The sequence below is a fragment of the Spermophilus citellus genome (assembly GCF_964194105.1).
Source record: "Spermophilus citellus genome assembly, chromosome: 5".
Lineage (NCBI taxonomy): Eukaryota > Metazoa > Chordata > Mammalia > Rodentia > Sciuridae > Spermophilus > Spermophilus citellus.
Window position 1 is genome coordinate 58,524,336 of NC_138186.1, and position 27,372 is coordinate 58,551,707.

At 36.5% G+C, this 27,372-nt stretch overlaps 1 protein-coding gene across 7 annotated transcripts in view; it reads left to right on the forward strand.

Annotated features, from left to right (window-relative positions):
• The first annotated feature begins 1,104 nt into the window (after positions 1–1,104).
• Positions 1,105–27,372, forward strand: part of UBR2 (ubiquitin protein ligase E3 component n-recognin 2) — a 126,790-nt gene continuing 100,522 nt past the window's right edge. For 4 of the 7 annotated variants that reach the window (XM_081296003.1, XM_081296005.1, XM_081296006.1 and 1 more), the window contains exons 1-2: positions 1,110–1,532; positions 10,418–10,677. In XM_081296003.1, the coding sequence (XP_081152129.1) occupies positions 1,455–1,532; positions 10,418–10,677 (338 nt within the window). In that variant the 5' untranslated portion in view covers positions 1,110–1,454. Of the gene's footprint in view, positions 1,533–10,417; positions 10,678–27,372 lie in introns of all 7 variants that reach the window. The other 3 variants (XR_014022239.1, XM_081296007.1, XM_081296002.1) reach the window with 3 other exon arrangements.

The window sequence follows — 27,372 nt, forward strand, 5'->3', positions numbered from 1 at the left end:
GTGACATAAGATAGAAAGTGGACTCTAAAGGAAGGTGAAGGGGGAGGGGGGGTGTGAGGACAAGAGAGGGCATAGGAAAGGTTGATATGGTCTAAGTCATATATGAAATTTGAGTAGTATTCTTTATAGTACTAGTAAAATACAACAACATGAACATGTCCCAAACCCGACCTAGGAAAGATTTTTTTTTTTTTAAATATGTAATTCACAACCTCTGGGAATAAGCACACCTGATAAAATATGCAAGCAATTTTCTGAAAAACTCTAAAGAGATTAAAGCCTTGTTCTATGAAACTCAGTCACCTAATTGTCAGTCAAGAGTCTCATTATCTTTAACCAAACATAATTTCCTTTTGCGTTTAGTCTAACAGTGAGGTTATATTTCTAGAGAAAGTCCCTATCAAAAGCAAATCTTTAAATTAGCAGGATAGAGTTTTTCCTTTGCAGGAGGATTTGTAATGAATCTTTTTTTTTGAATTTTTTTTTTTAGTTGTTGATGGGCCTTTATTTATTTATATGCGGTGCCGAGAATCAAACCCCAGTGCCTCACACATGCGAGGCAAGCACTCTGCCACTGAGCCACAACCCGATCCCCTTGTAATGAATCTTAATAAGTAGTGATAACTAAATTTCTCGCAAGTTTTAAAAACCTGTCTTAAAACTTCCAAAATCTCGGGAAATACTCACTTTGGCTACTAGTATAAGGGATGAGGGTATGATGAATGACTGGGCAGCAGAACTATGGGAACAGAACGTAACCCATTCATTAATTTGACAAGTATTGAGAGCCTGCCATATGCCAGACTCTGACAAGTGTCTACTGCCAGGCATTGCTCTCTGTGCTAGAGATTCAAAACTGAACAAATGGAACTGCAGGAATAAATGTGCAGTTCCCATATTATCTTGCTCTTCCGACTCTTTCCGTGGGACGGCGCTTCTTTCTTCGCGTGTCTTGTCACGATTCTAGCTAAACGGGAAAGCCCCACCCCGTTTCCCGCCCTTTCCCCCCGTGTCCTCCTGGGACTACAGCTCCCATAATGCTCTCGTGGTGCACTCTTATAAGGGCGCCACCTCTCTCCCGTGCCGGGGACGACTACAGTACCCAGAATGCTTTGCTTCCCCTCCCGGGTGTTTTTGCCCCTTTCCTGGTGTGGGACGCGGTAGTGGCTAGCGGCAGTGCCAGGCCTGGGGTTGCTTGTGTCCTTCCACGGGTCACGGACGAGGCTGTGACTTGACTCCTGGGCGCTGAGCCCGAGAGCGAGCACAGGCGACCGCCTTCCGTCCCGTCGGTTCGCGTCCTCCTTTGCTCCTTGTCCTGCTCCATCTGTGGCTGCCTGGACGGCCCGGGACTGACTGCCTGGAGTAGGGGTGACTGTCGCTGCTGCCGGGGCTAAGGCGAGGCTGCGGCCCTCGGACGGCTGTAGCGGCGGTAGTGCTAGGGAGGAGGAGAGAAGATGGCGTCGGAGCTGGAGCCCGAGGTGCAGGCCATCGACCGCAGTTTGCTGGAATGTTCCGCTGAGGAAACCGCGGGGGTGAGTGCTGGAGCGGGGTGGGTACGTTCTGGCCTCCCAGGCCGCGCCCCGGGGGAGGAACCGACTGCTGGAAGTCCCGGGGCCGCTCGGCACTGACTTGGGATAAGCAGCGGCCTGGTTCTAGAGAGGCTACGAATCCTGCTTCTGTCCTCGGCAGTCCCCCGAGCTCTCCTGTGCCCCAACCATCTTTACATTCCCCTTCTGTCCTGCGAACCCACAGGGCTTCCATTATTCTTCCTTCCCCGCGCACTCTATTAAGTCTCCAACGCACGGGCCTTTGCCCTTTATACTAGCTCTTCCTAGTGCTGGGTATAATCGCTCTATCTTGTGGCCTTGATTTCCTGGTCCTGGGATAAGGGGAGCAGTACCTCCTCCACCGACGCATGCTTCCCTAACCAAGCCCCAACTTTGTTTTTATGACAACCCCAGGCACCAAGGATGCAAATGCTGCTCCTCATTGCCCCCTTCAGTGCTTTTTTTTTTTTTTTTTTTTTTGCACGGATTCAATTATTGCAACGTTGGTGCACATGTTGAAAGTGTTGTCTCCACCCGTGTACTGAACGTGAGAAAGTAGTAGTGGAGGCTGGGAGAATTAAAAAAAACAAAAAACAAAAAAACCAACAAGTAGGAGTTGGGAAAAGTTGGATGGAGAACAAACGTTATATAACTTTGAAAGCAGATTTGGCCAACCAATACAAGATAATAGTGTGAGTTGGTTATTATAGTAGGGGCAGTTAGGCCCCAATCTTTTTTTTTTTTTTCTTCAAAAGCTTTATTAAGTGATTGTCAATATTTATAGTCACCTTCTTAAAATTCATATATTGAGTATGTTGATTTTCTTTCTTTTTCAATTTAAGTGATTTCTACTCTTAATTGTTTTTTTTTGTAATCTTTTTTTTTAAATTGGTTGTTCACAACATTACAAAGCTCTTGACATATCATATTTCATACATTAGATTGAAGTGGGTTATGAACCCCCAATTTTACCCCAAATGCAGATTGCAGAATCACGTTGGTTACACATCCACTAGGCCCCAATCTTAAACCATTTAAACTCAGTATGAGAAGTGTAATATGAATATGCTAGTATAGGTAGCAGAGTTGTAAAATGATTAATAAACTCAATGGCATCTTCCTCTATAAGGATAGGGAACACCCAGTTAGAACAGATTTTCCACAGTGATTATCAAATGGGCCAAAACAACTTGGGCTCCACTTCCGAGGCCTCCAATTTAAAAAGCTGTTAGGAATGTTAGGAACAAAATTTGGTGGGGAGGGTGCTCTATGGAGTCCTTTGGTCAGTGAATAGTTATTTTGATGAATTAGTGAGAGCACCAAAGTCTAGGTGGAAGTAAATGACAGGAATAGAGGTAAAAAGTTTAAAGAAATACTTTGTTGAATTATGAGTCTGCATGTTTTAAACTTTTTAGTCTCATTTACTGTCTACTTCATTATTACCCAACTCAAGGAATTTCAGCCTCCATCTGTCTTTCATTAATCAAAGAGATTTGAAAAAGAAAATGAAAGTGGTGTCAAAAGTAAGCAGGAAAACAATAAAAATAAAATAATAAAAAGCTCTTCACTATCTATGTCTCTTCTAATTAATATCTAATCTATTTTTTTCTCATATTGTTCCCCCTACACCAGCACCAATTTTATGTCTGTTGGTGCAGACTGCATCTTCCATTATCCAGGCTACCAGGTGATTAGAGGTCTCCAGATTGTTTAGGGAGCCAGCTATAAAGCCAGTACTGGAAGCCAGTGCTCTCAGTTTTTATGCAGTGACATTTTCAAGCAGTTATAGTGGGGAAAACTAAGGGAAATGCAACAAAACATTAATTTATACTTAATTTGAGTCTGTGAAGATCACAATATGAGCTATATTTTACTTTTTGCTCTCTTTACTCTCATGTGACTTTCAAAATGGTTTTACCTATTTAAAAAGTGTAGTCTGAGGGCCAACAAAATTCCTTTAAATAAAGAAGATGGAAACAAATATTAAAGATATAATATTCCTCCAGCTATATAACCTTAGCCTGGCATTATTTTGTGAGGCCTTACTGTCTGTATTTAGTTAAAATACCCAATACTTAAAGCCATTCTTTAGCTTAGGTTCTAGCACAGCCCTGTGTCACAAGTGGAAATATACTGATAACATTCTTTGTTATTGAAAGTAAATTTTAGAGAATATAAAAAAAAATAGTGAAAGCGCTTCCTATAGGCTTTTGACCTCTATTATCGATAATTTATTAGGATCGCTTCCATTTAAAATTACCTAGTGCTTGTTGATTTTTACTACAGTTTTTTAATCACTGTTTTCTTCTCTTAAGAGGTAAAAAGACTTTGTGATCCCATCTATTCCACCTATTGTGCTTCACAAAAGCATTTACTCTAGTTATTTTGAGTGAATTGGTGAGGACACCAAAGTGCAGATGGACAATAATAATATCCTAAAATTACAGTGGCCCTCAGAAGATACCTAGTTTCTTTTTCTTGGTGAATTCTATTCCAGTCTGACTTTCCCAGCACTTCTTGACTCTGTCTACATTTCATGCCACATATTGATTATAGTGTATTTCATTGAATGATTATGATTTAAGAAGTACACATATTTTATTTCTCCCCAAGTATAAAAGAAATACAGAGGCTGGGGTTGTAGTTCAGTGGTAGAGCGCTTGCCTAGCAAATGTGGGGCACTGGGTTCAATACTCAGCACAACATAAAAATAAATAAGTAAAACAAAACTATTGTGTCCATCTACAACTAAGGAAAAATATAAAAAAAAAGAAATACAAATTCATTTTAGAAGTTTTATGTAGAATATTATGTCTTGCCAGGCAGGGTGGCAAATGCTACTAATCCTAGTGACTTGGGAAATTGAGGCAGGAAGATCACAAGTTTGAGGCCAGCCTGGGCAATTTAATGAGACTGTCTCAAAATAAAAAGTAGAAAAGGCTGGAGATGTACCTCACTGGTAGAGTAGCCCCTGCATTTAATCTCCTGCACCACAAAAAACTATCAGTTATTTTTGGCTTTAAAAATTTAAACAGTTTTATGGTATAATTCACATACTGTTCAAATCTATTCAGGGGTTTTTAGTGTATTCATAGAGTAGTATAACCATCACCACAATCAACTTTAGAATATTTTTATCATCCCCCCCCAAAAAAAAATAAATCATGTACTCTGCATTCCCAAACTCTAAGCAACTACTAATAGATTTATAGATTTGTCTATTCTTGACATTTCATAATAATGAAATAATGCAGTGTGTGTGTGTGTGTGTGTGTGTGTGTGTGTATAGTGTGGGTGTGAGAGCATGAGAGTGGATTTTCTTTTTTTTCAAATATTTATTTTTTAGTTGTAGTTGGACACAATACCTTTACTTTATTTTTATATGGTGTCGAGAATCGAACCCAGGGCCTTGGACATGGTAGGCGAGTGCTCTATTGCTAAGCCACAACCCCAGCGCCCCACCACTCTTTAATATTTATTTTTTAGTTGTAGTTGGACACAATACCTTTATTTATTTTTATGTGGCTGACTTTTCTTTTAGCAAAATGTTTTTAAATCTGTCCATGTTGTAGCATGTGTTAATACTTCATTCCTTTATATTGCTAAATAATATTCTGTTTTATGAAATGTACCAAATTTATCCATTCATTAAATTATAGATATTTGGGTTATTTCCATTGGTGATATTTGAAACATGATGTTATGAAAATTTATGTTAAAATTTAAAATTTTTTTTTGTGTAATTATTTTAGTTTCTTTTGGCTGTATACCTACCAATGGAATTGCTGGGTCATATGATAATTACTCTTTTGAGGAACTGCCACTATTTTCCAAAGCGGCTGCATCAATTTACATTCCTACCAGCAATGTGTGCAGGTTCCAATTTCTCCACATCCTTGCCAACATTTGTCTGTTTTTTATTATAACCATTCTATTGAATGTGAAGTGCTTTCTTGTTGTGCATTTTCCTCAAAACTCATGATGTTGAGCATATTTTTGTGAGGTTATTAACCATTTTCCTGATTTTCTTTACTCATTTTTAAGTTAGGCTTTTTGTCTTTCATTATTGAGTTTCTGTATTAATTATTTTTAGCTGTAAATACTCTTCTTCATTTTTAGATCTCTTAATATAACTTATTCAAAATTTTTCCTTTTTTTGATATTTATTTTTTAGGTGTAAATGGACACAACACAATGCCTTTATTTTTATGTGGTGCTGAGGATCGAACCCGAGTCCTGCTGAGTCCCAGCTGTGCTAGGCGAGCACTGTACCGCTGAGCCACAATCCCAGCCCTCAAATTTTTTCTTAATATTGTCCCCCAAATTTCATAGGAGCACTATGATTGTTGTCATTAACTTCCATGTTGCTTATCCTTGTTTGAAAACAAAATCAAATACGGTTAAAAGGATACAATTTTAATAGGTGATAGAATAATAATTAGATACCATAATAAAAAGGCTAACCCCTAGGGATTCTTTCATTTTTGTGTCTGTTGTACTTGCTCTAAGGCTTAACTTTAGCGTTCAGTAAAAGGAAGGCTTCTGGAAACAGTCATAACATGTTTACTTTAATGGAATGAGTTGACAGTTTCTTTACTTCCCTATAGGGGACTTAGAAGAAAGCAAGTGTTATTAGTCTTGTGCACTTGGATGTGACAGCTGCGGGTTATCTGAAAGACAAATTAAAATGTAGCCAAATTAGAAATCTTAATTTTTTCTGCCAAAGAAACAGCCTATGTTAGTGAGAACTAATATGAAAAGCTATAGATTTTATTCTTTGGAGCAATGTGTGAGCCATTATTCTGAAAGTCAGTTGTAAATTATTCCTTATATATGAAATATGTAAGTTTAATCAGGTGAGGGTGCTTGTAATATGGCTCAGATCTGTTATATGTTTTTTAATTTTTCACATAATAGTAGTAAACTTTCTAAGACAGGGAGCATATGCCTTTGTTTTTTGAGCCAGGTTTTTAATAATTTATAATAATAAGGGATAGAACTGTGGCTCAGCGGTAGAGTGCTTGCCTAGCACATGCGAGGCTCTGGGTTCAATCCTCAGAACCACATAAAAAAAAAATAAAATAAAGGTATTAAAAATAATATATATAATATGATATTTAAAGTGAATTTTTAAGGTAGCTATTCTTTTTTATTTTTTAAACCAGGAGCTAATATTTGCTTCTAAATTTTTTATTGAAGAAATCTTTGAACAAATTTGACTGCTCTTATAGCCACAAGATACCATAATTTACTTTTGGGAGCATTTTAGTCTCCTTGGATTAAAATTCTATGAAGTTTTAGGGGAAATAGATAAATAAAATTATAAGGAAAATAAAAATTGTATTTTTAATAAAACCTGTCATTATATTGTAAATCAAAATTGAATTCTTTCAGGGCTGGGGTTGTGGCTCTGCGGTAGAGCACTCGCCTTGCACATGGGAGACCCTGGGTTCGATCCTCAGCACCTAAAAATAAATAAGTGAAATAAAAGTAAAAAAAAAATTGAATTCTTTCAGACATTGCTTAATATTTCATTCATAAAGAATAAATTGTGTAGGATAATTTGATCACTTTTATTCATATTTTGGTTTGGTGACAATGGGTAAAAAATTGGGTTTATTCTTGGATGTGACCAACAGAAGTATCTCTTAGCTCAGTAAGATTCTAAGTTTGCTTGTTGATAACTCTTTGCCTTATACTTTTTTAAGAAAAAACTTGTTTTTTAAAAATAATTCTTGGGTTTTAAATGTATGTGATTGCGTGTGGGAGAGAGAGTGAGAAATATGGATTTGGAGCCACTTTATAAAGGCAGCAGATCCTTAGAATTTTGGGATTCTATCTCCCAAGAAATGCTGTTGTTTTAAAAGTGATTTAATTTCTTTTCCTACTTGCGTAAACACAAAAGCTAGTAGAGTTTGGGACAGTGTTTGGAAAGTACAATTTCACTTTAGGGGTGAAAATTATTTTCAGATGAATGCTTCCATACAGTCCCTTAATGAACAAAATTTTTAGTAAAAGTTCTCTGAAACATGAAATTGATTAGAAAATTAATATATATTACCTCATGAATATTTTATTTATTTTTTTATTTATGTAGCATCAAACTACATGAGTTTAATATAGTGAAAACACACACACTCTTCCAAGTACACAAACAGTTCTTAGCAAATTATTTAGCAGTTGAAATGACAGTGCCACCACTTCTAGGTTCTTGTCTTAGTCCTGTAGGACTTTGTCTTAGACCTTTTGTGCTGCCTACAGAATACCTGAAACTGGATCATTTATAAAGAACAGAGATGTGTTTCTTTCATTTCTGGAGACTGGGAAGTGTTAAGATGGAGAGGCCCATATCTGGCAAGGCCTTAGTGCATGGCCAGACTCAATTCTTTTTTCAGGAATCCACTCAAGATAACTAACCCATACTGTGACAATGACAAAATTAATCCATCTATGAGTGCAGAGCCCTCATCACCGAATCACTTCTTTAAAAAAAAAAAAATTGTTCTTTTTAGTTATATATGACAGTAGAATCTATTTTGATATATTCCATGCTTGTATTAATATATCTTATTTTAATAAGATCCCAGTCCTCATGAATATTTTGAATCTTTCTTAGAAGGAAGGAGGCTGAAGATAATGCAAATAATAGTTAAAGCAAAAATGTCACGTTGATTTCATCTGGTGTTAGTTATCACTTGTACATAATTTTTTTAACCAAATGTAATTGGAATTTAGGTAATCCATAGGCAAACATTGTATCTATGAATTGTGTTAGCAGTTCAGGTAACTACATTTTAGTAGAAGTGAGTCATTTTATTTCATGTTTTCTGATTTAAAATTTTTACTTGGCTTAGAGCCAGAATGACTTATAAATTACACAAAGCAGAATGGAGAGCAAATAAGTATCAACACAGTTGGCAGAGGAGATGGGGATAAATGACAGAATAAAGGGAAAGGAAAGGAAGTGGTTTGAAGGATGCCTTATCTAGGGCTTATTTGGTTTAGTTTTTAGAGACATATCTGATCAATACTGCAGGCATGGATTTTTACTTTCTCTGTTTATATTAAAGCCACATGGAGCATCTTTCTGGAATGTTAGTGTTATGTGACAATAAATTGTATAAACATATTTACAGTCATTCACTTAACAGTTTTGCTAAATGCTCATGGAGGCCAGGCTCTATTTTAGACCTGGGGTCATGGGGAAAGGAGGTAGGGATGGGAAATGGGCTGAGAAGATGAGTTATAGGAGATGAAATAAATTGAGATCTAAAGAATGAGTAGAAAATAGCTTTGTAAGGCAGAGAGGGAGCAGAGTAAGACAGGGCAGGAGAAGACTGAGATAGAGCGAAAACAAAGGACTTTGTTAGGCATGTTGGGATTTTTGACTCAATCTTAAGTGAAACTGGGAAGCTGAATGACAGAATCAAATTGGTATTTTGGAAAAATTACGGTGGTAGTAAGGTTAGAAAATTAACTGCAGGGAGGACAAGGCTAGTGGGATATTGATGTACTATTCCTGTTGATGAGGACAAGGGGTTTGGACTAGAGGTGGAAGCTGTGAAGAAACAGAATCAAGAGATATTTAGGAAGCCTAGTAGTTAACAAGACTGGATGATTGTTTGGATATAGAGGTGAGAACTTAGGAAGATTTTCAGGTTTTTCTGGTTTGGATATCTTGTTGAGGGAGGGGGTATTATGAGTATAATTTTGGATATATTGAGTTGGTGCCTGTATAATATCTAAGTTTAATTGTAATAGGGTGGTTTGTGTGTATGTGTGTGGGGGGTTTGTTTGTTTTTTTGGTTTTAGAAGTGAGAGCAGGTTGATCATGTTTTATAGAGAGAGGTTGATAAGGAAAAGAAGGCATAATTGATAGAACAAAGACGTTTGTGGACTGACATTCATAAGAGAGTTTTATATGTACTTTTTTTTTTTTTTTTTTTTGTATTTTTTGGTACTGGGGATTGAACTTGGAGGCCCTTAACCACTGAGCCATGTCCTCAGTCCCCACCCCCTTTTAAAAAATTTTTTTGAGACAGGTTCTTGCTAAGTTGCTGGAGCTGGCCTCAAATGTAAGATCCTCCTGCCTCAGCCTCCTGAGTCATTGGAATTACAGGCATGCGCTGCCACACCCAGCTTATAAACTTGTTTATTAATCAGTGAGCAATATAACTTGTGTATTGGCTATTCATGTTCACTACATGCTCTTCCTGTAAGCAAATTGACATGAGAATCCACACCACAGAATAACATTTGAGCAAAGTATTAGAGAAGAAAAGAAGTCAGATGTACTTTATGACTAGTGTCATGTAAGAATTTCTTGTGTTTATTTTTGTATTCTTCCTATAGAATTTTGTTTCAAGAGTCATTTTAAGGGCAGGGGTTGCATCTCAGTGGTGGAGTGCTTTCCTTACACATGTGAGGCACTAGGTTTGATTCTCAGCACCACATATAAATAAATAAAGGTATTGAATTTAAAGGGGCTGGGGATGTGGCTCAAGCTGTAGCGCGCTCTCCTGGCATGCGTGCGGCCCGGGTTCGATCCTCAGCACCACATACCAACAAAGATGTTGTGTCCGCCAAAAACTGAAAAATAAATATTGAAATTCTCTCTCTCTCTCTCTAAAAAAAAAAAAGGTATTGAATTTAAAAAGTCATTTTTAAACAAAGGGTTTGCTTTATTTTAATTTTCCTTAGACTTTGAAGTAGAATTCGAAAACACTTGGCATTTTAATAGATTGTTTCTAATATACATTGATGAGTGTTATAAATAAGATGTATTATTTTTGTATCCAAAAGAGGGTTGGGTATAATTGTTTGAATTAGCAGTTTATTGACATTGTTTATTTTGTTCTCTTTTTTTAAAGAAATGGCTTCAAGCAACTGACCTCACTAGTGAAGTATACCAGCATTTAGCCCACTATGTACCCAAAATATACTGCAGGGGACCCAACCCTTTTCCACAGAAAGAAGACATGCTGGCACAGCATGTTTTGTTGGGACCAATGGAATGGTATCTCTGTGGTGAAGATCCTGCATTTGGATTTCCAAAACTTGAACAAGCAAACAAACCTTCTCATCTTTGTGGTCGAGTTTTTAAAGTAGGAGAGCCTACGTACTCTTGCAGGTAAAATATGATAATTTTCTTCCAGAAGACTTGTTTTTTACTTTGCTACTTCTTTTTTCCTGAAACCTTAAAATTTGTATTTTAAAATTTAAAATATAATATGTACATTTACAAGTCCATACCAGGTACCTATTGTTTAATAAATAATTATAAAATATTCACATAATTATTTTTCAGATCAAGAACCAGATTGTTAACCAGCATTCCAAAAGTCCACTGTGTGCTTTCTTCCTCCTCCAGAATTAACTGCTATCTTCACTCTTGCAGTAATTACTTCCTTAATTTTCTTAATATTTTTAGTTACAATGGTTTCTTTTTTATGTTCAAATTGTTCTAAATTTGGCTAGTGGGAGCCCCACCGTACTCGCTTCTTTGTCCTTTTCATGTCTCCATTCATTTTTTGTGTGCTTTTTTCCTTTCTGGCACAATAATATGTCCATAGCTCACTTTGTACTTAATTCTGACCCATATGTAATGTCAGTCATCTCTCCAAGGAATTTCCTTTTGGTTAGGAATAAACTAAGACTTTGGTGTTATATGTACGTACTGCTGCAAAGAAGACTTCACTTAAAAAAAATGCTAAAAATTGAATATACAAGGGTAGGAAAAAACCAAAATGCTGTGACCCCTTTTTAAGTATCTATTCCTGTTTTCCAGAACTAATCATTGTTAACTGTCTTATGTATCCTTGAAATTTTCTGTGTACATATCAACCCATGTACGTGGCTATCTTAACACATACACACAAAAGAGAGTGATACATGTGTTAGGCTAAATTTTTCTTTCTCTGTTTGACAAAAGCCTGACATCTTTCCATTTGGCTTATAATATTTAGCTAGATAATATCCCATTATGTGGATGATTGACCACAGAAATTATGTGTTTCAGCCCTATCATGTGGCATGTGATTTTGTTCTTTGACGGCTGATGCTGATTCTTGGGTTAAGGAGATGTCTACAAGACTTCACTATAAATTTAATTTTTCCCTATGTAATCAATAAGTATTTTGTGGAAATGGACTTTTTAAAATATTTCTTTTTATTGTAGTTGGACACGACACCTTTATTTTATTTATTTATTTTTATGTGGTGCTGAGGATCGAAACCAGTGCCTCACATGTGCCAGACAAGCGCTCCACTGCCGACCCCCAGCCCCAGGAATGTACTTTGTGACTAGTAAATACCTTCTTCCTTTCCAAACTTTCAGGGTTTTTTTTTTTTTTTTTTTTTTTTTTTTGGCAATGCTTGGGATCAAATCTGCAATTTCTTATTTATATCAGTATCTATTCATGCAGTCCCATTATTCTTAAGCTTAAATTGTCCTTGATTTGGCCAGTAGGAGCCCTTTTATGCTGTCTTTGTTGTTTTTCATAACCCCATTATGCTTTGAGCTTTTCTTTCTTTCTGGCACAATATAGCAGCCTAGACACATCTTGGATTTTTTTGCTATCCAAGTCCTCAAATCAACCATTTTGCAAAAAGCCTGGTTCCTTTTAGTAGACAGTGATTTTTAGAAGATGATAGTTGTGCTTGTTGCTATGGGGATGTCACTACTCATAGGCCCTCTCAATGGACCTACATTTATTTTTTATGTATCTATATATACATATTAAAATAGATATTTAAAACCATGTATTTATAGTGATCTCTCTAGTTCTAATCCAACATTGCAGGTTCTTCATACTATGTTTTCTCCCCTTGTATATTTGTAACTTCTCCTACCTCCTATTAGGGTAGATCCATAATAAGACTTTGCTCCAGTATGCATAGTTCTTACTCTGATATGACCTTTCTGTTGTCTTAGTTAGATATGTTTCTTGACTAGAACTCCAAAGCCCTCCAGTCCTGCTTGTTAGACTTCAGGTATCTTTTTGGTACTATCAATTCCACAATAGCCATTCTCTGGGAAACCTGAATCATTTAGCCCAACCCTCAACCAAATACTTACTTACCATTGATTCCACATAGACTTCTGTCCTTACCTACCTTTCCCCATGCTGATCCCATTCCACCTCTCTGGTCCCCTGACTCAGAGTTGAGCTATTTTATCTGTGTCAAAGTCTGATTTAGTCTCAGCCCATGAGGTCTTCTTGCTGTGTGCAGACATTAATTAGCTCTCTATATCATAGGCACAGGTGGAAAATTACCTTCTCAGTAAAAGTCAGGGCCATCCTGGGTATCACTTTATGAATTTTCCTCTTCTTAGTTATTATAGTCTTGTGCTGCCTCATGTGTTTTGTCTTGTGTTATGATTGTTTGTAGTGGGTGATGGCGTGGGGAGTAGTTTATTACCAATTGTTCTGTCATATCCAGAAGAGGAAGTTCTGACTTCATTTCAACAAGTGGAAATTGCTTATGCTTCCTGAGCATCTTCTAAACATCAGATTTAACACTAATAATTTGGTATGCAGTCATGCTTAATCTTTCCATAGCCTCCAAAATAATTAATGTTTTTGAGGAAACTGAGGCTCAGAGTGGTTAAGTAACTTACCTGCAGTCATAAAACCTGAAACGAGGTCTCTTGATATGAAGGAAATTGCGAACTCAAACTCAGTTGTTATTTTTGCTGGTATATACTCTCAAAATATGGAGATTTCTCCCCACAAGCAAGCAGGCATGCTATAATTTCTGCAGCAGTGAACACCAGCTATGCATCCTCTAATGTAATTCACTTCTGACACTTCCCAGAAATAAAGTCAGATCCTCTCTTACGAACCTCTTGCCACTTCATGTTTTTCCTTGGGATTCTTTTAACCTTATGCTCAATATTCAGGAATTCTGTTAGTCCCAGGAATCCCATATATGTCTATTGGTGAGTCTGTCCTTGAGGAGAGACCTACCAGACTGCTCCCTACTTCAGATGCCAGGCATGATTTTGGATCCTCCAAAACTTCTGACCAACTGGCTACCAGTGGGTGTTCACATGACTCTTTGCTTGGGTTCAATAAATTTTCTAGAGTATCTCACAGAACTCCAACACATTTACTAATTTATTATAAAAGATATTACAAAGGTTACAAATGAAGAGGTGTTTAGGGCAAGATGTGCAGAAGCTGTCCTCTGTGGATATGTACTTCCAAGTGTTCAGCTATCTGGAAAGCCTCTACACTGTCCTTTTGGGTTTTTTAGAAATTTCATTGAATAAGCATGATTAAAGCATGGACAACCTTGCAGAAATGTGATTGGACAAAAAGGGGTTTTATTTAATGCTAATAATAGACTGGGGGGGGGGGCACCAGCAAAGCTTATCTCTTCAGATTCTTCTTGGCCCCTGTGTAGCATTCCTTCCTCCCAGATATAAGGCAGGACACCTCTGGAATGGGGGACTTAGGATCTATTATCAGAGAATTTCTTTATAGCCAGCTCCAAGACAGAAAGACAGAAGAAGATTAGAGTGTATTTTTAGTTTCTGTGACCCAGTTTGGGGAAGAAAAAAAGAGCAGATGACAGGAGGGCAGGAGACCTTAAGTACCCTAACATTATTTAAGTCACTCAGGAAATAACAAGATCTGTGGTAGTGATGAACTAGGAACCATGGATAAAAACCAAAACTTGTATGTCATAATATCACAACAGGCTTCTCTGACTCTAAAATCCATGTTCTTTTCACTTTACCTCTTTTATTCTCAGATATTGGTCATTGTGAATTTTTTACTCATACACAGTAAGATGAGAAGAATGGACTGAATGTTTCTTGCAACTAAACTTAATTTTTAGAAATGTCCTCTGTTAAAAATGTGATGACAACCAGAAAAAAAAAAATTAGCCTTTTCTTTGACTTTTCTATTGGTTGGGCACTGCTGTATAGTACCATTCTGATTCTTAAAATCAAGTTGTATTGCAATACTGACTTCTGTACCAAAAGTGTATGCAAAGAATATTAAATAAAAATGATATTTGGGCTGTAGAAAGAGATGTTGGTGACTCATAATCATGGACTTGGCCTGAATCCTTCTCTTAAATTATCCCCAATTAGACTAGTCTATAATCTGCTATTTCCCAGTTGCAGAAGTGTAGTACATGTAAAGTGCTTCAAACATGTTAGGTACTCAGCAAGTATTTGTTGAATGTCTGTTTTGTTATTAGAAGTACAGGGCACAGTTTTAAAAGATGTTATTTTGCAGTTCCTAGTTTAAATTGATTTAGTATTTCTGTTAGTTGTACATTTCCATGCTTGTCCAGTGGCAATGTTATATTTACATGTAAACCAGCTGTTTTTTAGGTTGTTATTTGTGATTATATACAGGGAAATCTTCACTATTGTGGCTTTTACAACTTAATACTTTAGCTCTTGATCCCAGCCAGTTAATAAGACAGCTATTGCTATAGTGAGCAGAATATTAATCTCTCTTAGGAACATATTGTCACTTCATTTTTTTGAGGGGGACTTTCTTAACCTTAGGTTCAATATTCAGGAATTTTGCTAGTCCCATGTTTCTGTGGGTTCATCTTAGAGAAGAGATTGGGTGCAGGGAGAACTTACTATTTGATTGCTTCACAGAGTAACCTTGATTAAATTAGCCGAGTCTTGGGATCTTCCAGAAGTAAGAAGAAACTCATTTTCAACAGCAGTAGTAAAATAGGTTTTTGGGAGTTTGGAGAAGGGGAGTGAATGGCAGAAAGAGGAATTTTCATGTTTATTCCCTCAGTGAAAAGGATATATCACAGTGAACTTTTTGCTTATAATTAAAGCTTAACTGTGCCTCAAGAATTGGTGGGTGAAACTGAGTCAGAGATGGTCTCAGTAGATTTTTCTTGTATTAGATGTTTGGGGATTTGAACCTAGATATGTCATTCTGGGGTTTCTCTGAGATACAAACTAATTTCACTGGAATCTGGAAATTGGGTAATCTATACCATTCTAGGTCTTTTTTTTTTTTTTTTGTACTGGAATTGAAGCCAGGGGTGCTTATCCACTGAGCCAAAGTCCCAGCCCTTTTTTGTATTTTATTTTGAGACAGGATTTCATTGAGTTGCTTAAGGCCTCACTAAGTTGGTGAGGCTGGCTTTGAACTCTGAATCCTCCTGCCTTAGCCTCACGAGCTGCTGGGATTATAGGCATGTGCCACCTTGCCTGGCTAGACCATTTAGAGGAAACATATAATGTGTGTATGTGTGTGTGTGTGTGTGCGCGTGCGCGCATGTATATTTATATATATTTATATTTACATATGATATATAAAAATCAATGAAAAGGAAGGCACTAAGGGCAGGGAAATGCCTCATGAAGTGAAGAAAAAATTTTCACATTCAAGACTTTACTAAGGATAGAGAAAGCAAAGAATAACCTTAGCCACTAGGCAAAAATGCATTGTTTATAAGTCAAAAGGTACAAAAGTATTTAACATGAGAAGTATTGTCCTCTTCCTCATTTCTTAATTTCCCTGTTCCCTTATCTTTGTTTTTATTTTTATTTTTTAGTTGTAGGTGGACACAATACCTTTATTTTATTTGTTTATTTTTATTGGTGCTGGGGATTGAACCCAGTGCCTTGTGCTTGCTAGGCAATTGCTTTACCACTGAGCCACAACCCTGGCCCCTGTTCCCTTATCTTGAAGAGAGGGTTTTGCTAAATTTCCCAGATCAGCCTTGAACTTGAGATCCTCCTGCTCTGGTCTCAGTAGCAGCTAGGGTTACAGGTGTGTGCTCCCATACCTGGCTAGAAAAATCTCTTTATATATATATATTTAAATACAAACAGAAGTATATCTGTCAAATAAGTTCCTAGAAATGTAATTTATTTGCTTAAGGATGCATGCATTTATTTCCTTTTAGTCAAAAGAAAAAAAAAAAAGAAAGAAAAAATTTTTAAAATCCCAAACTCTTTTAAAATGGAAAAGACATGTACGAGTTGAGGAAGGGGTGGTGATGGTTGTGGGAAAATGGAAAATTCTATGGGTTTGAGGGGAAAGATTGGAAAACCTGTTGTTTTACTAATCTCATAGGGGAGAAGAAACCAAGAAGAGGGTAGGCTGTGGCAATCAGACAACTTGCCGAACTATGCAGGAAGTAGTATCTGATGATGTGGACTTGAACAGACAAGCAGTGGTGAGGGAAGACATTTCATATATAAGGTGCCCATAGGGCCTAGATTTGAATCAGATGCCTTTTAAAAAAAGATATTTCTTAACTTTTATTTCTTCAACAATAAATTGGAGATAATGTCAATGTTACTTAAAGTTGACCAATTTTGAGCTTAAAGGCAGTCATATACAAGATAGTTCTCTCTTTAGATACAGCTTCATGTTTGGTAATCTCCAGGGCCACCCTTATTTCTGATCACCTGGCTACAAATTCAGGTGTCTCTACAGACTATATTAGTTTGGGTAATCACTAGAACTACTCACTGAACTCAGGAAAGTGCTTTGTTTATGATTAAAGTTTTATTATAAAAGAACACCAATCAGAACCAACCAAAGGGAAAGACATGTAAGATAGGAGTTCCAAATGGAAAGTTTCCATTACCCTCAGGGACACTTTATTCTGGCACACTGATGTGTGACAGCGTACACAAAATATTGTCAACCAGGGAAGCACACCTAAGTTTTGGTGTCCAGAATTTTTATTACTATTTTAATTACCTAGGTATGATTGATGAAATTATTACTCATAATGATTCTGTCTTGTTCCCCTTTCCTGAACCCAGAGATTCTCATCACATGGCTGGTCCAACTTTACTCTGTCCTCTGGTTAACATAAACTGTCAGGTCTGGGGGGTATGGATGGGGAGCCTGCCATGAATAACACAGACCTATTACATGGAATTTCCAAGGACATAGAGATTACCTCCAGGAGCCAAATACAAAGAATAGCCAAATTCTTTATTATACAGTTATTAAGAAGTAAATGAGATCCTTTGGCAGGGCTCTACACAATACTTGGTATATAGTAAACTCAGATGGTCATGCTGGGTGCTGGGAATTAATATATTAAAAGTAGGTATTCCCATGAAACCTAGTGCCCTGATAAAAGAACATAGACTCTTTCATTCAGAAAGATGAAATAAGGTATCTGAAATTGTGGGGAAGTTTCTAAACTAGACCCCAAAGGATAACCAATGTCCATAGTATGGAGATTTTCTTCAGAAAAAAAAAAAAGATACAAACCTTTTTTTATATAGTATTTATAAAAAGGATTTGTGAAGAGATTGTTAGTTTTTCTGCAGAGAATTATTTGTTCATAGCTCCTAACATTGTGTAGATAACAAATAATTTTACTGAAGACTCTGATGTCAGAAAAAGCTATTTGTGTTTTTGTTGGCAATTAGCTACTTTGTGTGGTATTTGTTCATACTTCATTTTCCTTTAGGGAAAGAGTACTTCAAACTTAGCTATGGTTCTTCATTACTAAGTAGAGATGATTTTACAGTGCAAAAATTGATTTTGATCACAACTATGTATTTTGGCATTTTGTAATCATTAAGAAAAATAAAACAGAATATGAAATTAGAGTGTGTCTTAAATTTTGAATGTTAACACTTCTGTTAGATACAGACAAGTGAAGTTTAGTTCCATTATTTGCCTTGTATAGTAAACTTGAGAGTATTCTTTTTTAACACTTGAAAACTTATTACATGAATGTTGTAAATAACCAGAAGTAGGGCTGAGAAGACTTATGCTGCTATTAGCTAGAAATATTTTTATCCTTTGATTTCAGATAATACTTTATGATACTTTATCAATAGTAAACAGTTTTGCTTAGGTTTAATTTTTAAAATTTTAATTCTAATTTTGTTAGTTTTTATAGATGAGGTTATACTAGAACCCTATAATATTAGAGACTATTAATACCCAAAATATATTTATTACTCATAGTATGTGACCATTTCAGATCAGTGGGATGATGAATGGAGGAAGTGTTCTGCTCTAGATAGTTACTTAAAATTTTAGCTCTACAAGATCAACACTTTTAGGACTCACCACAGCAAGGGTAGAAAAAAAACAGAGGATCTTACCCTGTTTATGAATACTTTGGGTCAGAAATCATGAATTGCCCACGTCCTGTTAGACAAAACTAGTCGTAAGGCCTCTGTCCAGCTTTAAAACAGGGTGGGAAAGTATAATTCTCTTATGTGTCTGAAAGAGAGAAACCTGAATGTGGATAAGCATTAGAAGTGTCTTTAGCAATGATTTTTTGTATTTTTTAGTGTTATTTTTCCTCTGAGTCAGTAAGATGAGGTAATACAAAAATATTTTAAAATATTACAAAAGTAAGTGAAGCAGGAGGTATCACAATACCAGACCTTAAACTATACTACAGAGCTATAGTAACAAAAACATCATGATATTGGCACCAAAATAGACAGGTAGACTAGTGGTACAGAATAGAGAACACAGAGACAATCCCACATAAATACAGTTATCTTATACTAGACAAAGGTGCTAAAAACATTCATTGGAGAAAAGATAGCTTCTTCAACAAATGGGAAAACTGGAAACCTATTTGCACCAAAATGAAATTAAACCTTTATCTCTCACCTGCACAAAACTCAAAGTGGATCAAGGACATAGGAATTAGGTCAGAGACTCTGCACCTCATAGAAAAAAAAGCAGGCCCAAATCTTCATCATGTCAGCTTAGGACCTGACTTCCTTAACAAGACTCATAAAGCACCAGAAGTAAAATCAAGAATCAATAAATGGGATAGATTCAAACAAAAAAGCTTCTCAGCGAAAGAAACAATTAATGAAGTGAAGAGAGAGCCTACAGAATGGGAGAAAATTTTTACCACACACACATCAAATAGAGCACTAATCTTCAGGATATTAAAGAACAAAAAATAAATACAACAGCAACAGCAAAAATAATTAATTAAATCAATAAATGGGCTAAGGAAATGAACAGACACTTCACAGAAGAAGATATAATCCGTCAACAAATACATGAAAAAATGTTCAACATTTCTAGCAATTAGAGAAATGCAAATCAGAACTACTCTCCAGTCAGAATGGCAATTGTTAAGAATTCAAACAACAACAATAAGTGCTGGCAAGTGTGTGGGGGGGAAAAGATACACTCATATATTGCTGGTGGAATTGCAAATGGTGCAACCACTTTAGAAAGCAGTATGGAGATTCCTTAGAAAACTTGGAATGGAACCACCATTTGACCTAGCCATCCCACTCCTAGGTCTATACCCAAAGGACTTAAAAGCAGCACACTACAGCGATGCAGCCACTTCAGTGTTTATAGCAGCTCAGTTCACAATAGCTAAACTGTGGAAACAGCCTAGATGCCCTTCAGTAGACAAATGGATAAAGAAATTCTGTATGTATACTTAATGGAATACTACTCAGTATTAAAGTAGAATGAAATTCTGGCATTTACAGGTAAATGCACTGAATTGGATAATATCATGCAAAGCGATGTAAGCCAATCCCAAAAAACCAAAGGTCAGATTTTTTTCTCTGTAAGTGGATGCTGACACTTAATGGGGGGGGGGCGTGGAATGGAGGAACATTGGATGGAGCAGAAGGGGGAAAGGAGGAGGAGGAGAGGGGATGGGAGAGGGAGTGGGGGGGAAGATAATAGAATGAGATGGACATTATTACCCCTGTGCATGGGTATGACTGCATGAATGGTGTGACTATATCATGTACAACCAGAGATATGAAAAGTTGTGCTCCATTTATGTACAAAAATAAAATTAACAAAAGTACTCACCAGAAAAAAAAATGTATATATATATATATATATACACACACACACACACACACACACACACACAAAGCAACCTATAAAGTATAACATACAAGTAAGATTTTGGATTTTTTTAAAAGTTGTATTATTTTTACAGTTATTTATAATTATGGACATGGTACATGAATGAAATTATCTGCATATATTATAATTGTTGCTTACTTTTTACAATTTATCTTGTAGATCTTTGCTTGTAAGTATACATAAATCTGCCTCATTCTTTTTTTTTTTTTTTTTTTGACACCAGGGATTGAACTTGTGCATTCAACCACTGAGCCACATCCCTGGCCGTATTTTGTATTATTTTAGAGACAGTCTCACCTGATTGTTTAGCATCTTGCTGTTGCTGAGGCTGGCTTTGAACTTGATCCTCCTGCCTCATTCTTTATAACTGTTGTTTTTTCTTTTTCTTTTATTTTTTTTATATTTATTTTTTTAGTTTTAGGTGGATTATTTTATTTTTATGTGGTGCTGAGAATCGAACCCAGTGCCTCACACATGCTAGGCGAGCACGCTACCACTTGAGCCACATCCCCAGCCCCAAATGTTGTTGTAAGAACAAACCATAATTTTTCCATGGACATATTAATGAAATTAGAGGGAATTTCTAGTTTTTTTTTTCTATAGCAAATAATGCCACAAACAACACTATGCACATTTGTATATATCTTTCTTTACATGTTTCATTATTTTTCAAGGTAAATACTTAGAAATATAATTCAGTCCTGTGTATTATCACTGTGGCCTTTAATAGACTGACATTTCCCTCATTTACAGTATTTTTTCTGATCTAGGAAAATGATAGTGAGTAGGGAGTTGATACCCTAGAGAGTTTAAATTTCTGTAATTTCTAAAATGATCACAAATCTCTAAATCAAGAAAAATGTTCTTGATTTAGAAATTTGTGGTCATTTTTATTCTGTACCACTGTGGTGAAATATTAAACAGAAGTACATCGAATATGTCAACTTTATACGTAGCTGCCTTTTTCTAGATGTTAAATAGTAGAGAGCTAGGGCTGTAGCTCAGTGGCAAAGTACTTGCCTAGCATGTGTGAGGCACTGGGTTTAATCCTTAGCACCACATAAAAATTAACAAATAAAATAAAGACCTGGGATTGTGGCTCAGCGGTAGAGTGCTCGCTTAGCGCGAGTGGGACCCGGGTTCAATCCTCAGCACCACATAAAAAAAAATAAAGGCATTGTGTTAAAAAAAAAAAAAGACTTTCTGACCATCTGCAACTACAAAAAATTTTTTAAAAATAGTAGAATCATAAAGGCTTTGGAGTAATCAGTTCAGGAAAGGAAACTCAGACTTTTATTACCCAAACTTTTGGTAACCCATTTTAAAAATTAATTTATGTATTAATTTATTTTTCTGTAGTACTGGAGATTGAACCCAGGGGCACTCTGCCACTGAGCTACCACCAGTACTGCTCCCATTCCCCTTTTTGAGACAGGATCTTGCTAAATTGCTCAGGCTGGCCTCAAACTTGCAATCCTCCTGTCTTAGTCTCCTGAGTGCCTGGGTTATAGACATGTGCCACCATGCCTGGCCTTTTATTTTACTAGGTTTTTTTTTTTTTTTTTTTTTTTTTTTTTTTGAGCTAAAGTCTTCCTAAGTTGCCCAAGCTGTTCTCATACTTGAGATTCTCCTACCTCAGTCTCCTGAGTATTTGGAATTATGGGTATGTACTACCATGCCCATCATTTTTGTTTTTAAGGGAAAATTTACGTATGTCAAAAGCACATATCTTAATTGTACATTTTTGATAATAGCTATTTATATAACATACAGTGTCAAAATAGAGAACATTTTCTTTTGACTAGAAATTTTCCTTTTATCAGTTCTAGCCCTCTAGGAAACCACTGCTTTGATATTTTAACCATCAGTTACTTTGGCTGATCCTGGAACTTTGTAAGAATGAAATTATATATCATTGTATTTGGCATCTTTTACTCAGCATAATGTCTGTCAGATTTATCCATGTGTTGCAATTATTAGATGTTGGCTCCATTTTTATTGCTGAGTAGTATTTCATTGAATAAATGTGCTACAATTGCCTACATTACTCTGACCTTTTGAATACTTATTTGGGCTATCTTGAATAAAACTTCTGTGACTTTTTCTTCTTAAAATATACAACACATTAAATTATGGGCATTTTTATTATGTGCTTAATTACACTCTTTATGTGTTTTATACACTAAATAACATAAATCTTAACTACTTAGGAATATTAAGATGATAATAAGATAAGCCCTTTAGACTAATCTAATAGAGTGAAATTTTCAGTTGACAATTTCATTGCAGGCTGTTACTATTTTTATACCAATCTTTTTATGTATGTTTACTTTAATTTTTCTTGGATAAATCCCTAAAGAGTGGAATTTCTGGGTCAAAGGCAGTTAAATATTGAACTTCATGAACTGCCAACTCTTCACCAAAATGAGTTTGTGTTCTTATGGCTAATGTAAGACAGTTCCTGTTGTATTGTATGCACAATATCAAACGTTGTGTCAGTCTTTTCAATTTAGTTTTTTTTTTTTTTTAATATAGCAGAGTTTACTAGGAGGAAAAGAATGGGTGGGCAAACTACCCTCGAGGAAGAGAGTGGGTTCTCTCAAAAGGACACTGACAACTCACTTCTTTGTGTCTCAGCTTTTATTGGGGCAGTACTGAAGTTGTTAGAAGGTCTCACCCAAGTATTACCTCTTGGCTCTGGATTGCCTGCTGACAGTTTAAAGGCAACTCTTGGCCTTCTTGGTCTGGCTGACATTATGGTCAGTGGGCTCCAGTCTTAATCATTATGCTTTCCTCAGTGATTATCCTACATATGGATAATCTCTGGGTTATTTGTGTAGTGTCTTACTTAATGTCTTAGCATTTAGACCCTTCTCAGCAAAAACATCTTTGTCCTTCCCCAAATTTATGTTTTTCTCTGGTTGTGAGAGGAATAGTTTGCAGGGCTGAGATCAGGCAAAGGACCTGAAATATCTTGTCAGACCTATTTTCTTAAGCTCTTGATCCACTGCTTATGTCTAATTGCTGCCTAGCATTTCCCCCCGCAAGAATTGGAGACCCTGAAATGTTTTAGGGAAGCAGATTCCACCATGCGGCCAGCACAATGGTTTCATTAATGAGATTCTTGGCATAAAAGCTAGTTAGCGAGATCGAAATAAAACACACAGACTCAGTTACTTATTTCTATTGCCAGGTCCGAGACGGCTCCCCTCTCTGGTTCCCACCTCTAACCGCTGGCAGGGCAGCAAGGATTACTCAGGGCTAGTAGGAGAGAGAGAGAGAACACGCCTGGGAGTAGCTTTTTATTGGGGAACAAGAGATTCAGGGGAGAATTCCATCCAATGAAGGTTGAGGGGGGACCGCACTCCAAGGTCAGGGTCAGTGATTGGGCCCCCGGGGTCAGTGGTCAGTCACACCCCCACACGGACGGGTTCTCTCATCAGGAAAGGGCCGGGAAAGTTCCGACACAGCCAGAACACCTCAGACCCTTAACGGGAGTCGCCCAGTCACATGTCAGAATGGCTTCCCACAGCAGATGTCATTGAAATCTTTGGCTGCTTCCTGCTGGTGAGGGTCATGGGCCTAGGGAACAGGAGCATCACATTCTTGCTGTCTGTCAGAGGGACATAGATGTTCCAGAGGTCCACAGTAAGTCAGGAGTGGTAGACAAATGGTTGATCTCTGAGTGATAATTGAGTCTTGACAGCTTGGACCTTATTAGGCATCTGTATTTAAAGAGAACTTGGTAGAGGCACAAAGTCAGGTGGTACAGAATAGAAGACATAGAGACAAACCCACACATCTACAGTCATATCATCCTTGACAAAGAAGCCAAAAACATACATTGAAGAAAAGACACCCTTTTTAACTAATAGTGCTGGGAAAACTGATTATTTATATGTAGAAGAATGAAACTAGATCCTTATCTCTCACCCCTGCACAAAATCAACGTAAAATGGATCAAAACCCAGGAATTAGACCAAATACTGTCCAGCTCCTAGAAGAAAATGCAGGGTCAATACTTAGCATATAGGCAGAGGTGACAACTTTTTCAGTAGGACCCCTGAAGCTCAGGAAACAATACCAAGAGTTAATAAATGGAATAATATCAACTTAAAAAGCTTCTGCACAGCAAAGGAAACAATTAGGAATGTGAAGAGAGAATTTACAGAATTGGGGGAAAAAAATCTTTGCAAGCTACTTTTTTGACAGGATTAGTATGTCTCATATATGCAAGCTAGAGAGGCAAAAGGAAAAGAAAAGGCGGGGCCAGGACTCTCATGAAAATCAAAGGAAAATCAGTGGCAGAAAGGTATCAGGGATGGGGAGGGGAGGGAAAGAGGAAATGCTGGGAAATGATACTGGCCAAATTATATTTTATATTTTGTGTATGTACAAATATGTAAACAAATCTCACCATTATGTACAACTGTAATCCCCAGCCCTGTTTTTTTTTAATATTTATTTTTTAGCTTTAGGTGAACACGATATCTTTATTTTTATGTGGTGCTGAGGATCGAACCCAGTACTTCACACATGCCAGATGAGCACGCTACCACTTGAGCCACATCCCCAGCCCCCTGTTTTATATTTTATTTAGAGACAGGGTCTCACTGAGTTGCTTATTAGTTCCTCACTTTTGCTGAGGCTAGCTTTGATCCTCCTGCCTTAGCCTCCCAGGCTGCTTGGATTACAGGTGTGCATTGTGTGGTTAGAATTTTGATGAGAGTTTAGCAATTGATAAGACAATTTAGTTTTATTGTATACAGCATTTTAAGGTAATAATCGTAACTGACAATCATTATGCCAGTACTATCAGACTTTTTTGAGTTTTATAAAGTGCCAATAGCCATGCAGTGAACCCAGTCGGTAATAATCATAACTGAAAACCTGACAGTTATTGTGCCAGAACCATCATTTTACAAAGTCTAGAATATTTATGTCAGTAACATAACATTTATTATTGTAAATAGCAGTCATGTAAGTAGAGTTGTAAACCAGATTTTATCAGAATTATAAAGTTATAATTTAAAGGATTTCAAAATAAATATTTTAAAAAACTTAAATTTTTTTGAATTTTAAAATTCTTTTTAGTTACACATGACAGTAGAATGTATTTTGAAATTTATACATATGTGAAATATAACTTCCCATTCTTGTGGTTGTACATGATGTGGAGTTACACTGGTCGTGTATTCACATATGAACATAGAAAAGTTCTGTCTCATTCTATTGTCTTTCCTATTCCTACTCCTCCCCCCCCACGCCCCTACCCTCCCACCCCCTTCATTCCCCATTTGTACTGAGGATTGAACTCAGGGGCACCTGACCACTGAGTCACATCCCCAGCCCTATTTTGTATTTTATTTACAGACAAGGTCTCACGGAATTGCTTAATGCCTTCCTTTTGCTGAGACTGGCTTTGAACTCAATATCCTCCTGCCTCAGCCTCCCAAGCTGCGGGGATTATAGATGTGCGCCACCGCACCCGGCCAGTTTGTCAATTTTTTAATAAAAATAGTTTTTAGTTGTAAATGGACCTTTATTTTATTTATTTATATGCAGTGCTAAGACTCAAACCCAGTGCCTCACACATGCTAGGCAAATGCTCTACCAAACTACAACCCCAGCCCTCAAGTTTTATTTTAAGAAAGACTGCTAAGATTAGGATTGCAGGACTGGGGTTGTAAACTGCAGGACAGTGGTAGAGTGCTCACCCAATGCATGCAAGGCCCTCAATTCGACCCTCAGCAACACAAACAAACAAATAAATAAATAAATGGTGTTGACAACTACAACTAAAAATAAATATTAAAAAAAAGATTAGGATTGCATTTAATGTGAACATCATTTTGGAGACGATTGACATTTTAACAAATTGAGTTTTCTGGTCCTTGAATATCTTCTGTCTCCATTTATTAATGTCATCTTATAGTAATGTCTCATAGGATTGCAGGACTGTGTAGTGTAGAAATTGTGCATATCTTTTGTTATTTATGCCTGTTTTATGATACTATTATAAATTGAGATTTCTTAAAATTTTACTTTACATTTATTTTCTACCAGCATTACAAAACTGTCAGTTTGGTGTTTTTTTTTTTTTTTTTTTGCTTGTTTGTTTGTTCCATGAGATTTTTCTCATAACCAATCATGTCCTCCTTGAGTGGAGACAGTGTTTTGTGCATTATTGTTCTGGTGAAAGTGGATGTCCTCAGCTTATTCCCAATCTTAGTGGAAAAGCATGTAGTCTCTCACCGTTAAGTATGATGTTAGGTGTACTTTTCTTTTAAATACCCTTTATGTCACTGTGAGGAAGTTCCCTTCTATTCTTAGATTGCTAGGTTTTCTTTTTAAATATAAATAATTATTAAATGTTGTCAAGTGCTTTTATTGCATCTATTCAGATGATTATAGTTTTTCTTTATGTCCATTAGTATAGTTATTGCATTGATTGATATTTCAAATGTTTTTGTTACTGGAATTAATTTCACTTTGCTTTTTCTTTTTTCTTTTAGTGTTTACTCTAGAAATTACAATATGCATCTTTATCTCCCCAAGGTCCATTTTTTTATTATGTCATCAAAAAAATATAGAACTTTGTATTTTCTTGTCATATGTACTGCATCAAAAAACATGATAAACTTTACAAAACACTATTCTAATTTTTGCTTTAACAGCTGAGTTTTTTAAAGAAATTGAAAAAAAAAATCCATATTGCCTTGATATTAAACCACATATATCTCCCTCCTGATGATCTTCATTACTTCTGGTAGACCAAGGTTAGCACATTTTTTTTCTGTAAAGATCTAAGAAATTGAATATATTAGGCTGTGCAGGCCCCAAACAGTCTTTGTTGTGCCTTCTTTATGTCTTCTCCCCCCACCACCACTTTTAAAAAATGTAAAAACCATCTTAATTTGCAGGTTGTAGAAAGATAGTCTGTGGGTCAGAGTTGGCTAGATCCTTTTGTAGAT